The 14,033-nt window shown below is 40.9% G+C and overlaps 1 protein-coding gene across 5 annotated transcripts in view; it reads left to right on the forward strand.

Moving 5' to 3' along the window:
• The first annotated feature begins 970 nt into the window (after positions 1-970).
• Positions 971-14,033, forward strand: part of SENP6 (SUMO specific peptidase 6) — a 72,065-nt gene continuing 59,002 nt past the window's right edge. For 3 of the 5 annotated variants that reach the window (XM_077174841.1, XM_077174842.1, XM_054629917.2), the window contains exon 1: positions 971-1,335. In XM_077174841.1, the coding sequence (XP_077030956.1) occupies positions 1,287-1,335 (49 nt within the window). In that variant the 5' untranslated portion in view covers positions 971-1,286. The remainder of the gene's footprint in view (positions 1,336-14,033) is intronic. The other 2 variants (XM_054629916.2, XM_077174843.1) reach the window with 2 other exon arrangements.

Here is a 14,033-nt window from a genome sequence, read left to right on the forward strand (position 1 = left end):
CTTCCAGATCACTTTTTGCCTCTCCATTGCATAAAAACTGAGCACTCTTGGAAGTATTTTAAACATGCTAGGTGCATTCAGGAAAAAAACCCCCCAAATTTAGAAGACTTAAAGGAAAACAACAATTTTCCTCTTTCTAGCCTTTAATCATTATATGCACTAGGCGTTTTAATTTACCTAATTTAGGATTTCAGTCTACAAACAAGTCTTCAGTTCGAGCATTTTTGGAAGATGACTTTTCAGGGATTAGAAATGTTGGGAACCAGGTACTTTAGACATGAGAATTCCCCAAATCTACAGTAAAGTTGGAGGGGAGAGGGAGTCAATAGAATCCCACATTGAAAAAACCAGTCAAAGAAAGGAGTATCTGGTTTTCCCTAGCTATAAAATGCCATAAACTAACTCTTAGTTTTTAAAGGATGTATGTTTTGGGTTTTTTTTTTTTTGTATTTCGGCCTCACGGGAAAGCTTTTTAAAATGTAAAATCATACAAGCTAAAAGTCAAATGTACCTAAGGCCATGACTTGCAATTTCACTTTAGTTGGCGTGGCAACGCTGTACGTTTTACAAAATCCAACTTTTGGATTTGAATACGATCAGGCCACAGAAGATTTTATGATTAAAAGGAATCTTTGAATCTTGCGAAGACCTTTCCCCCGAGCTTGAGGGAGGTGAGAGGCCGGCGGGCCGCAGCGCTCCGCCATGGACTCCGGCACTCCTCTAACTTCATTCATTTTACCCGAGCCACCTCCTGGTCTCCCGAAAGCTGCTGCCTTCAGGCTGATGGAGGAGGGAGCGGGAGAGCCCGAGGTACTGCGGGGCGCAACGTTGCTGCGGCCATTTTATGGTCCTGGGGCCGGGAGAGCCGGCGGCTCCCGCGGCGGGCGAGCGGCAGACGGGGCAGGCCAGCGCCGTTCCCGAAGCACAGCGGCGGCGGCGCGCTCCGAGCTCTCGCCCTCCCGCGCTCTCGGGGGCGCGTGCGGCGGAGTCTCGGCCCGGCCCGCCTGCCCCGACGGGCGCCAACGGGCCCGGCTGCGGCCGCTCGCGGGTGCCGGCGGCGGGCGCGCTGAGGGAGGAGCGGGCGTGCTGCCGCCGCTTCCTCCTGCGCGGGGGCCGGAAGGCAGCGCGGCCCGGCAGCGGGAGAGGGCCGGGCCTCGGCGGTAGTGCCGCCGTTGCGGGTCAGCCACCCAGCCTTCCGCAGTGGGGGCGGGCAGGCCGGGGGAAGGGCCGGGCCCCGCCGCCGCGCTGGGCGATGGAGTGAGGGAGCGCTGCGCGGCAGCGGGAAGATGGCCGGTGGCGGCGGCGGCGGCTGCAGAGACAGCTTGTTTCTGGAAGGTGCGTGCAAGGCTGCGAGGAGGGAAATGTGGCCCGCGAGCCGCGTTTCCCTTCTGGCGACCAGTAAAGGGGCACGGCACAAACTGGGAAATGGGGGAGGCGGGCGTGTGAGTTCATATGGGGTGGGGGGTGGGGGTTATGGGTCCCCTTTGGGTGCGACGACAATGAGAGGTGGCTTCGTGGTGGGGGAAGGGTGGCTGCCGTGGCTAGGTCTGGTGAAAAGAGACCTGCTTTTCAGGGAGGGCTTAGTGAGGGCGATTTGGTTCGTTTTTCTTTTTTCCTTCTTTCTTTCTTTTACTGTTCCGAGACGTCGGGAGTGCGGTGTTTCTTTCCTTTGTCGGGGCAGCGCCGAGAGCAGCCCAGGCTCGGTGCAGCGGCCGGACTCCGCCGCGGCTCGGCGGGCGCTGGGCTGGGGGCGGCGGGCAGGGTTAGCGCTGGGTGAGAGGGAGGCCGGGGCTGCATTGCCCTGCCCTCAGCCCGCTCCCAGGCCCCGGCCTAGCCCGAAATCTTTGCTCCCACCATAAAATAAGTCTTCGCCTGCTCCTAAAAGGCTCCTGTAAAGGTTTGGGACTGAGTTTAATTTTGTGACGGGGGTAATGCTTATAATTGTGATACGAAGGGGAGGATCAGCCTTATTACCTGCATTTGAAAGAAACCTTTTGCATTTGTAAAGCCCTGACTCTTTTTTTTTTTTCTTTTTTTTTTCTTTTTTTTTTCTTTTTTTTTTTTGTTACATGGTTTTGGTGTCTCGAGGGGTTTTTTGTTTATCATTATAAAGCTTTCAATTATACTGCAAAAAGCCTCCTGAAATGGGGATATTTTTAAACTGTTGAGTCTTTACAGTTTCATTGATACATCAAAAAATTACTGCTGTAGTCTTGCAAAATTGCTATAAGCACATGTCCTGATGGCATGGACCAGTAGTCTGGTAAATAATGCCAAATTACCGCAATGATAACAAAGAAAAATTAATGAAATGAAGTATTCCTCATAAGCAGAGTTTTTCAAGTCAGAAATAAGTTTAGCATGGGAGATTTGCAGTACCTGTATTGCACAGAACATAACCTCTTGCAGATTTTCTCTTGCTGCAGGATGTTGGATATTGGCTTTTTATTACAAGATATTCTGGAATAGATGTACTGTGTGAACAAAGTACTGCTTGTTGTTTTGAATAATTAATCTGGAATTTTGATGTTCAGAAACTCTGGGTAATAACAGCTGTCACAGTACCTCCCTTATTCCTTTAAAGGATTTGGTGGTGAAATGCAGACACCCCATTTTTTTCCTGAAGTCTCCACAAACTGTGGTGAGGTTTGTGCAGACAGGTAAAAGTGTCAAGGTGATGACTAGTCACTGTCTTCTATGTGCACCTTGAGTATTTGCTGGCTGGTGGCTAAGAGAATATGCATTTCATATGCAGTATTCACACTTTTTTGCTTGCAAGTACTCGTTCCAACAGCAGGAGCAATACAATACAGGAAGCATCTCCATTTGAAGCTTCAATGTTCCACAATGGGTGAACTGAGTTATCAGCTGGTTTTGTGTTTCCCCATTGTTTGGGGAGATGTTCATTTTAGGACTGATGAGGTGATAGAAACCCTAAGAGTTCAGCCACATGTGAAGAAAATCTAGTGTATATGGTGGTGACAAAAAATTTATGGGGGTGGCCCAAGTCCAAATGGGACAGTCACAGTTGGGCAGATTTAGTAAGAGCTGGTAAAATCTGTACTGATTTGAAGCAAAGGGAAAAGACTTTCAGATGTTATTTGATAAGTACTTATTAGAGATATTTATAGAAAAAGTACAGGCATAGAAAAATCTATAAATACATATATATACATGAGATTTTTGTCAATCTGCAGTCTGGAAAGGTAGCATATTAGATCAACCTAATGATGTTACCTAGAAGCACCATTACCCTAAGGCTAGGCAAGCAAAAGAGTGCCAGATTTGTGGAACAAGTATAGTGGGGACAAAAAGGGGATTGAAGTAAGCAGAGTAGGAAATATGGCAACTTCTATTGCTGGATGATGGTTATTAATACATGAGCCAAGAGCTGTGTCTATAACTTGTCTGAGTGTATGTTTCAGGGAGTCCTTAGAAGGCTGTGTAAGCAACAATGAAAAATTGTTTACTTAATGTTTTCAGAGGTGTTTTCTGAAAGACTGGCAAAGGGGAGGGGCAGGACTCCTCTGTCCATCCCTGCACAATAGCAGAAGTCTGGGCGACGTGGATGTCAGCTCTGTCATCGGTTCAGCTTAGTCTGAGGGACACTGTGCTGGTTAAATGCGTGCCTGCGTGTGTGTATACATACAGGTAGACAGACGTTTCTGGCGCTGTCCTGCTTACGTTGACTATCAGTCAGACTCAAGATAATTCACAGTTCAGTGAAATAAATTACTTTTCAGTATCACAGTTGTTCGGAATTTTGGTTTAGATTCCATGTGTCCAGTGAGATACTGCTTTTCTTTCATTTAGTATAACAGATGTTACTATGAAGAAATACGTCTGTCATACTAGTGTAAAAGTGCTTCCTCTTAACATTTTTATTATTCTATTCTCCAGTAAAAACAAAATGGTCTTTCTGGAAGGGTGTTCCTTGAATGATTGATTTGTTGCCTTTCTGGTAATACCATTCTTGAACATAGTGATTCATAGTGATTCATGTTTTTTGTCCAGTTCTTTGTATCTAATGTGCATAATTTTTTATGCTGTATTATATAGACTGTTTAATGGAAATGTGAAAAAGATCCCTAGGACTACAATGGACTCTTTTTAAAGATGCATTTTTTACCATTCTGAAGCAGTAATAATAGTTGATCACATATACGTGGATATACGGGGCCTGCATGATTACTTCTCTTGAAGTCCCAGGACTGTTAGAAGTGTGGAAAGTACTCTATTTTTGTTATTTAATCTACATGCGAGTGAAATTAGTAAAACTGTTCTGAATTTGCTTTTTTAAAGTGATATTTCAAGTTATGGGCTGAACATGCAGAAATTGCACTAACAAAGTATTTCTCTTACATGGGAATTCTTTCCTGATGTGGAGGAGGAGAAGTTTAGTGAACTGTCTGCAACAGTTCTTGTGTTTTTTTAATTGATAGTCACGTTTAAAATATAAAGAATGGTAGGCAAACTCATTTGGACTTAAGGCAGGAGGCATGTTAAATATATGGGAATGGAGAGTACTGTTGATCATAACCTTGGAGAAAAATTGCAGGAATTCTTGTTTTCTGACTCCTTCATTATTACTGAATTGCAAGGAAATTGTAATTTCTCTTTTCCAACATGAAATTTAAAGTTTACCTATGTTTATGCAGTAGATAATAGGTAAACTTCAAAATATTTTCCAGAAGAAGGGAGAAATGTAGTATTCTTTCTTATCATTTATTTCAGTCTCCTGGTGATTACAGTAGTGATGCCGAGAACCAGTATTGAATTTTCTTTTTGAGGATCTCCTTTCTAAGGAATGTTGCCAGTCCCTAGCATTAGAGCTGTTGAGATATTTGAGTGCAGTCGTGGCAGGAATTTGCTCAATTTTCATTCCTATTTCTTGGCTACAGGTTTCGTAATAACAGTAAACAAAACTATGTGGTCTACCTGTTAGCAGCAGTAGTATAAACTTCACAGTTGTCTGCCAGAAGACTCCAGAAGACTGCTTTATTCTTCTTTCAGTTCACATATAAAGATTTGTCTTCACCAAAGCAAGAGTTGTAGACTTATGCCTTTTCTTAAGAGTAGCTGAGATTCTGGGGTGGTACAGAAACATGCAGCTTTTGTGTATTAGTGTAGAGTTACAGACTTACTTACCTTTTGAAGTGGTGGTAAGCCCCTCCTCTCTTTTTTTGTTTCTGTTTTTAATCGTACTGTGATATCTCTGGCTGGAATAATACAAATTAGGAGGATAGAGTGGAATTTATATTCAGGTAGAACACTTGAACCATTTCTACCTGCAAGACTCTTCTCTTTATTTTTATCTTAACAGTGAAAATTAATTATTAATTGTTGCAATTGTCTCTAATAAGTCTGTGGTGCTTTGCTTGTGATCTAATGGAGATTGTGATTAGCTTGAAAATGTGGGGAAGAGTTGTTTCAGGTATCATTGATCTTCTGTGTCTATATGGACTCCTGCTTTATCCTGTTGAATTCTTCTCTGGTTTGCATCTGTCCCATCAATGTCCAGACAGCTTGTTCCTTTTTTTCTTGAGACTGTTTTTTTTAAATGACAAAGGGTGAAGTTTGTGATTTCCATAGCTTGTCTATATATCCCAGTCCTTTGACACATTCAGATTTTTTTTTCCAGCACTGCACATCCATCTTCTTAGACTTGAAGAATGTTCAACTGTCCTGTCCAGTGGTTTTCAAAATAGGAAACCTTCTGACTTGAGTAACAGGTTGTTTTCTATGAATGAAACTCACTTATTGAGAACTGTTCCTCAACAAAGTAAAATTGAAAACATTTCTTACTGTCTTATTTTTTAATACATACCAGACTAATTTGGGTGATAGGTGGCATGAAATATTAGGAAAGGTGGGGTTCTTCTTAAAGTATGCAGAAAGATTCTAAAAATAAACCTAATTTATCTGTTACTGCTCTATTACATATGTTGCAATATGCTTGGGAGCACCTTCTAAGGTAAAAGCCTGTGTCCCAGTCCTCTTCCACATCATCACCTCCTTAATTTTGAGACAGGATTCTAGGAGCCCAGGCTTGTCCTGAGCTTTTTGAAGTAAAGTATCTGTGCACAGTTTTCCGATTTTCATTGTGGAGGCATTAGTATTTGGTAGTTTTTCCTAAGTAACTCCTGCTCTATAAGTTTTCTCAAAGTGGGACATAGAAACTTCTGGTGTAGCTGTCTTGTTTGGGGTGCCTGATCCACTATTTTCTGGCTCTTGGATTTGGTAGTAAAGCACTACTCTTTCCTCAGAAAAAAGTTAGAGCCTGTTTAGTCTTTCCCTTGTTTTATGTACAAGGATAAAACAAAATAGATTATTTATTTTAATGGTTTCAACAGCAACTTTGGCTTTTATTACTGTTGTTTCTGGAAGACTGCACATGGGTTTTGGTGCAGTATCAGACTTCACCTAGCCTATAGTTTTATCTTTGTCTCATAATTGAAGAATACCACGGTGTTTTGTGTTGTAGCAGATCCTATAATACGAGAATAGCCACTGAACTTGCCACTTTTAAATATTGCTTTGTAAGAATATGAAGGTTTTTTGAGTCATCTCATAATTTTGCCTCCTTCCTTCCCAGTAACAGGATCACCTATTTCCAACCCCTGGCCATAGGAAGAGACACCTTCCACTAGACCAAATTGCTCGAGGCCCCAACTAACCTGGCCCTGAACGCTTCAGAGTTGGTGCATTCACAACCCCCTCGGCAACCTCTGCAAGTGCCTTACCACCCTCCAGTGTCCTTGGCTAGTGCTTTCTTACAAGTAACAAACATAGTAGCATAACTTTCATTTTTCCAAAACTTAAACTCCTCTATTTACAGAGGTGTAAGGTAATTTTTTTTACCAATTTACCTTACAGGTAAAATACAGAAGTTCTGTGAAATTTGCTCACTCTATTAAGCAGGGAAGTCAAAATTAGCGTTGCCTGAGCATGGTTCAGTTTGCTGCTCACTGGTGTTTGTTCCTTCCATGGCTGAGCCGTCAGGGGTCGGGGCAGCGAGAGGACTTGGGGCACAGGACAGCAAATAGCTTCACCTGTGTGTGTTGCAAAGAAAAGAATGGAAGAGTGTGCAGGATAGCTTAAGATGCTGCAGGAGGCTGAGAAACCAAACAGAAATGGAGCTGTTGTGGTGGAGGATATTGTAGAGAAACCAGGAACAAATCTGGGTTTGGGGAAAAAGGACAAATGTAATTCTCTTATCTTGGCTGCTCTAAAAGGCAGTTACATTGGGAATGAGGGGAGCACATGTATTAAATTCCTTTCTTTTGGCCAATGTTTTGGCGCTTACTTTGTTTCAGTTTTATAAGGTAGTGATAGTTTTACATAGATTGCAATTTGTCTAATGCTCTGTACTTATTTTCTATGAAGAAAATTAAGGCATTAGTAGAATATTATTATCTTTCTTATTATATAGAATTAAATTTGTTGGCAGCTTTATCTTACACATTTAATTTTTAAAAGGATGTATTCCTAACTTCTGTTTCTGTGTTTAGCAGCCTAGGATGCTTAATGCCTAATATTTTCAGGTTAAGATGACCTTTTCAGGTTAAGATGACCTTAAGTCAGAATTGGTGTTTGAATGTCAGGTTAGTGGGTGTGACTCCAGTTTGGAAGCAGAGCTGCATGTACTCTCCACCACCCTGGAAACTTAACCACTTTCTTGCCAGAGAGGTTGAACTTGCTCTGTTCTGTCTTGCCAGGTTGGCACTTTGCCAAACTTCTGTTGAATTTGCTCATTGAAGGGTAACTGGTAGATGCGGGACAATGGCTTGGATGGGGGAGAGTGTACAGCCTCTCTTCTCATGTGAGAAGAATAGATGTTTCCTGTTCCATCTCTGCCTGGTGATCTGTTATGTCAGGCTAAGGTGTATTACATAGCTTAAACTTTGTAATAGGTATTTTAGTGTAAGAGCAGCTTTATTCTGCCCAAGGAAACACAACTATTTTAAATAGCAGGTTATCTTCTGTGAAGAACAAGGTTATGGTGAAGGTTGGAGACTGGAGGGAATGAATTAACAGGCTGTGGTTATTTCTTCCCAGGTTGGTCAGCAGGCCTTTAAAAAGTTTTTGTTAACAGACAAGGGATGTAAGTGCTGCATGAGGCAAGGAAACATTTCTGCACGTGTGTCCCAGTAATTCCTATGAAAGAAGAATTTGGAGTGAAAGACTTTGGGGTATCTTTCTTTGAGTTAATCTTGAGTGATTATAGATAAAGAGCAATGATGATTCAAAACTGTGTTAAGCCCTCCTGGCTTTTTGTTTGTTTGTTTTCAGACCATATGAGCTGGAGCAAAGTCTCCCTGCTCATATCTCTGAGATTTTGTTTGTATGTTTATTTTTATTAGAAGACTTGCCACAACAATGTTTTAGGAATGAAAAATACCAATAATACTCTTTGGTGTGGTTAAACATATTACTCTATGACATGATTAATAATATGTAATCTTAGAAATTTAAGTCTGTAAGAAACAGCTGCAAAATATTTATTTTATGAGTATGTTTTTATTCAATGTCATACAATTGTTTCATTTGTACTAAAATTCATTCTACTGATGTATTTTTATTAATGTCATAGGATATAATGTTGTATTTGTTTGACATGTACAATTTTTATGGCTCATTTAGCAAAATATGAGTATCCTGCTGATGACAGAATTTAATACGACAGTCTAACAGAAAGATTATTCAAGAGCCCATTAGATGAGAATTTGAACTATGCTGTAGATGTTAGGTTTCAGATTTACAATTGCCTGTGTAATTTCTGAGGCTCGCTTGTAGAAATGTTTACTAGAGTGTGTTGTAATTTTATTTCTACCAAGGCTTACTGCTTAAGAAACAATTTAAGGATCCTTTACAATTGGGAGTAAACTTTCAAAAGTGAACTTTGGGACTGTGCCGGCCCACGTCATTGTGATTGCATATACCTGGCCCTGGGACAGTAAAACTTCAATGGGGATTTTATAGCTCTGCCATAAGGCAGGTATGTTGTAGCTGAATCTTGATAAATACCACAAATAGCTACCTGTCATTGATAAAGTAAAAAGTTCTTTGTCATGTAGCAAAGCCTATGTTAGATGAAAAAGGCACTGCTCATTAGGGGTAAGAAGGGCTCTGTAGAAACAACTTAGAGATCAAGGTAAGCAGGAGTTTCCTTGGATAGAAGTGGCTGAAACTCTGGCTGCAGGATGGTCGCTTAACAAGTTCTGTGTTTTGGTTTAGCTGTCTTTGGAGTGCTGTTTCTTGAAAAGTAGTTTTATAACTAGGTTCAATTAGTGAGCTGGTATGTGTTATTTTATTAAAAATGGTTTGATAGCCGATCTTCATTTCTGTTGCTTTTATGAATGGTTACTGAGAAAACGTTTGCTTTTCATGGGATGTTAAAGTGATTTTTTTAGCTTTTTAAAAAATAAAGCCTGCTTAGTGGATCTTAGTATACTGTGACATAGTTATCAGTTTTCAGTGCTCCTTAAACTTATTGCTGTTAGGTCTGGAGAAGTTTTGTACTTCCATTACAAAGATTTCCGTGATCTTAATGCAGTACTCCAGTTGCATTATGTCACACCTTGCTGCATTGATGATTGCCAATTGCAAAGGGAGTTAAAGTAAATAGTGTATCTAGTCTGATCAGAAAGCTGTTGCCTATATTTGTGTTGCATTTCTCTGATTTTTTTTTTCAAGAGACATAATGTACATAGATCTAAACTGTATGTGGATTTGCAGAGTCATAGAAGACCCTGTGTGTGGGGGCCACGCAAGGAATTGTGCCTGCAGTTGACAGCACAGGCAGGCCCACAGCCGGGTGCTCCTCAGAGGGACAGAGCTGCTGCCCCTCCCGGAGACAGCGAGCTCCAGCTGTGCTGCACTCAACACTGGCACTTCCCTGGCTTATGGCAGCTTGCCTGGAGGAACTGAATTGACAGAAAACTAATCTTTGGGGTGGGGAGAAGTGTTGGTGGAACTAGTCTATTCCTTTTCAACCATATTAGAAATCCACCTCAGCTGATTGCTGCCTTGTATGGGTATGAAAGCTTGCCAGTGTCTCTAAGAATTGGAGAAAACTCCAGGTATTTAGCCTTTGCAGAAGGGCAAATGCAAGTTTTTTTCTTGCCACATAGTTTAACTAACTCTTTCATCATCCTTTCCCTACTCGATTATTTTCTGAAATGCCCTTTTTTCATGTGACCAAATTTTTGAGGTTGAGATTGTTGAGCATTTTCTTTGTATGCTTTCTTTGCTATTTCATGTGAATTTTGAACAATGGACAGCCTCAAAGAGGTGTCTTGCTCTTTTTTTCTACTTCAATTACATTTAGAGTTCCTTCTTATGGAATAAACATTTCTTGTGGAAGTGTTCAAGGCCAGGCTGGATGGGGCTCTGAGTGAACTGGTCTAGTTGAATGTCTCCCCCCTGCTCATGGCAGCAGGGCTGGCAATAGATGGTTTTTAAGGTCCCTTCCAACCAATACCATTCTCTGATTCTTCTGTCCTGTGTGTGCAAGTTAAGTTCTTGCAGAGATTGTGGAACCTTTCTGGGCTTTTGATTTCTGTATGTTTTTATAAAGGGGAGAGCATCTATCTGACATCATCTATGAAACTTTACAGGATAAAACCAGAAGAATTAAATACTACAAATTTTTTTTTTCTTCCTTCTCTTGGTATGTAAGATACAGTGCTTTATTTCAACCTGATGTTCCAATTTCTGCAGCAAACATGGAAACCTTCTCAAAGTGTCAGTTGCCTAATTTCCAGGTAGTTTGGCTAGGTTATTAATCTTACTCTGTATGTAACTGCCTTTCAGCACTTTCTAAAAATAGATTGCCATTTGTTTAGTGCTGCTGTATTCTCAGTTGCACAAGCTTAGGTTTTATGTGAAGATGGATCCCATGGTGCATAACAAAATGTGCAAATCACATGCATAATATACTGTAAGGTTTCATGCTGTGTTTTGCTCATCTTCTAAAACTATTCCAGTGTTCAGAATTTGAGATCATCTGTGATTAATGTAATACACTGATTTGCCACAGAAAGTGTATTCTGGAATTCTTGTTCAACTGTCCTCAAAATGGCTTGTTAGCTTTATATATTTTTTTCATATTTTGAGAGTGAATTGGCAGTTCAGAAATTGTTCTTAGGCTAACCTCACGTTTTATCCTCTATTTTTATCTATAAAATAGGAATATACCTCTCATTGACTTAACTTTCCTTAAAAACAACAAAACTTTCTTCCTAATTTCTGAATTTTTGGTGTATCTCCAAGTCTAGCAATAGAGGTTTTAGGTAAGTAAAGAGTTCATAATGCTAGAGATGAAAAAAATAGTTTATTGTTTGTTTCTCCTTTCTTCCTGGTTTATTGTTGGCTCCTGCTTTTGGTGTTACTCAAATTATTTTACTTGTGTGGGAAGTTTGAGTGGGAATCAGACTTACTCAGAGAGGGAAAAGAAGAAAAGTGACTGTCATACTCCTTTTGGGAGGTTTTTGTGATGGGGTGCAATTGATTCAAGGGATGCTTTGTGCCTGTGAATAGTCACTGGTTTTACTTGAGGTTGGCTGGATTCAGGTGGGTTGGAACATCCTGTTCAGGCTAGACCCAGCTAGAGCAGGTTGCTCAGGGATTTGTCCGGTCTCTATTGCCTCTCAGGTCAGTGTGGCCCACTCTTGAGCACACACGTGGTAAAGAATAAGTTCTGTCTTTTGCAGACTAGCCTGTAGTTCACCAGGTCATCCAAGTTGCCCTTCTTGAAGGGCAGTGATGTTTTTCCCGTCTTTGGGTACAGCTGGCTGAAGTGCTCCTTAATCACATCTTCCTTGACAACGGGTGATACTGCATTCCCACAGATTCTGCTGATAGAGGTGAGGAACTGTGAAGTCAGACGACAGAATTTAGCAGTGAAATCTGGGATAACAAAAAAATGGATCATATTCTTAATTTTTTTTCATGTCTTTTGTAATTAGGTTGTTTCTGTCTCACTGAGCACAAAATGCCCACAAATTTCTGTAGCATTCCTTTTGTTGCTGGTGTAGACAAGGAAGGCCTCTTGAAGTCGTTCTACATTGTTTTCTGATGCCGTCATAAGGGCACCATTCTTGGGTGGGGTAGATACCTCTACACCTTTGTTGAGAGAATCAGTAGAAAAGGTGAAGAAGCATTAGTTGTCCATTGTGTGGTTATCACTGCTGTCTGCCCTGATAAACTTTCAAAGGCATCACAAAGAAAATGTTTGACATATTTCAAAGCTCTATCCTTTCATCCTCCTCTGTTACTCCTTGTTAATACTTAAAAAATATTTAACAGTTCAGCAAATTATCAGACTTAGGCAGTTCTGTGTCCTTCAGTCCTGTCATCAGTGCAGTAACCTGCAAAGTAAGCAGCCCAATGTGCTTACAAGCCCTGAAAAAAACCCAGTCATTTACCAGAATATGCAGATGATTTCTGTCTTTAAAATACAGAACTTTCAAAAATGCTTTTGCTTTTCAGGGTCATGAACACTTTTGTCCAGGAATGAATGCTCTGTGTTTATAATTTGTTTTCTGTGGACATCAAGTTCTTGGAAGGGTGTGGGTGTTTTTGTTAGCCAGCTAAGAGATTGAATTCCCTTCACGTGCCAAGGAATGTCTGTGCTTGATATCCATTACACTGGTATCATAGAACTTCATTATTAAACTCCCTGCTTCATGTAATAGCTCAGCTACTGTGAGGTTATGATTACTGTCTGTTACTGGAGGTGCTTTTGACTGGTTTGGGTTTTTTTTTTTTTTTTGCCTCTGCAGCTAATTTAGGGAGTGGAAAGTTAAAGCATCTCTTACACACTAGATATTTAAATCTCTACCTATAAATGTAGATTAGGCTACAATTCCATGGAAATTTCCTTGGTATCCATAGTATTATGATAGTTTCAGTTCCTGGATGGACCTCACCTCTGCTGTGCTGTCACAGCTGCCCTGTGTTGGTGTGGTTGAACAGGAGGAGGGACCTGATATGGTTGAAAAATAGCTTTTCCCCTCCCCTGCTGCTCAAGGGGTTCTTGCCTGAATTAGTTTCCTTCCCCAGCTTTTCTGTCAGTGCTGACATATGCAGGGTGCGGGACAGGAGCGAGAGAATTGGCAACTCTTAGGAAGAGTGAGGGCCCTGTAAAATTCTTCATATAGTGCTGCTGAATTCAGACTGTAAAATGCAACCTCACTGTGGTTACACAGTTGATATAGTAGAGCTGATGGTATCAAAGCTGGAAGATAAAAAGCTGTTTTGCATAGAAGCCTGTCTGGAAGAATAATGAAGCAATGGAGAAAGTAAACCAAAAAATATTTCTGTGTTAGAGTTTTATGAGTACTTGTATCCTCTTAACAATATATCTGATGACTCTAAATGAGCAACAGATTAGAAAGCTTAGAAGCATTCTTTTTCATTTATTTAAATATGAGTCTGGATGAAGGCAATGATTCTGAGTACATTTAAATTAATTTACATTTTCTGTGCGAGCACTGCAGTATCTGATAAGTTGGTTGCAGTTATGATGGTGTAAGCATTTGTAAGATGAGGCTTGCAGTGTTTCTTTACCAGCAACTGGGGAAAAATAATGTAAACTTCAGGTCTTTCTGAAAAAGCATCGGTCCTGAACCTAACCTTTGTTTGATCTAGATTGTGTGTTTAGAATGGTTCTTGTACACACAGAAATAGATGAGATTTCAGCAGATGAAAGACTTACAAAAGTTTCTGTGTGTGCAATAGAGACCTTGAAGTCTCTGCTATTTTGTTCTGGGGGGTGGAAGGGAGTTGTTCTGGCAAATCAACTTTTCTAGGAAAGTAACATTTTCATATATATCACTCATCTTTGTGTGGACAGTAAATGCATCTTACTCCTTTGGTGAGTTGATCTGAGAGAATCATACAACTGTTAGGTGTGAAAGTGATCTTAAAGAGCATCTAGTTCCAATGCCCTTTCTGTGGACAGGGATACCATTCACTAGATCAGGTTGCTCAGGGCCCCATCCAGCCTGGCCTTGAACACTTCCAGGGGT

This window comes from Agelaius phoeniceus, chromosome 3 (genome assembly GCF_051311805.1).
Source record: "Agelaius phoeniceus isolate bAgePho1 chromosome 3, bAgePho1.hap1, whole genome shotgun sequence".
Taxonomy (NCBI): domain Eukaryota; kingdom Metazoa; phylum Chordata; class Aves; order Passeriformes; family Icteridae; genus Agelaius; species Agelaius phoeniceus.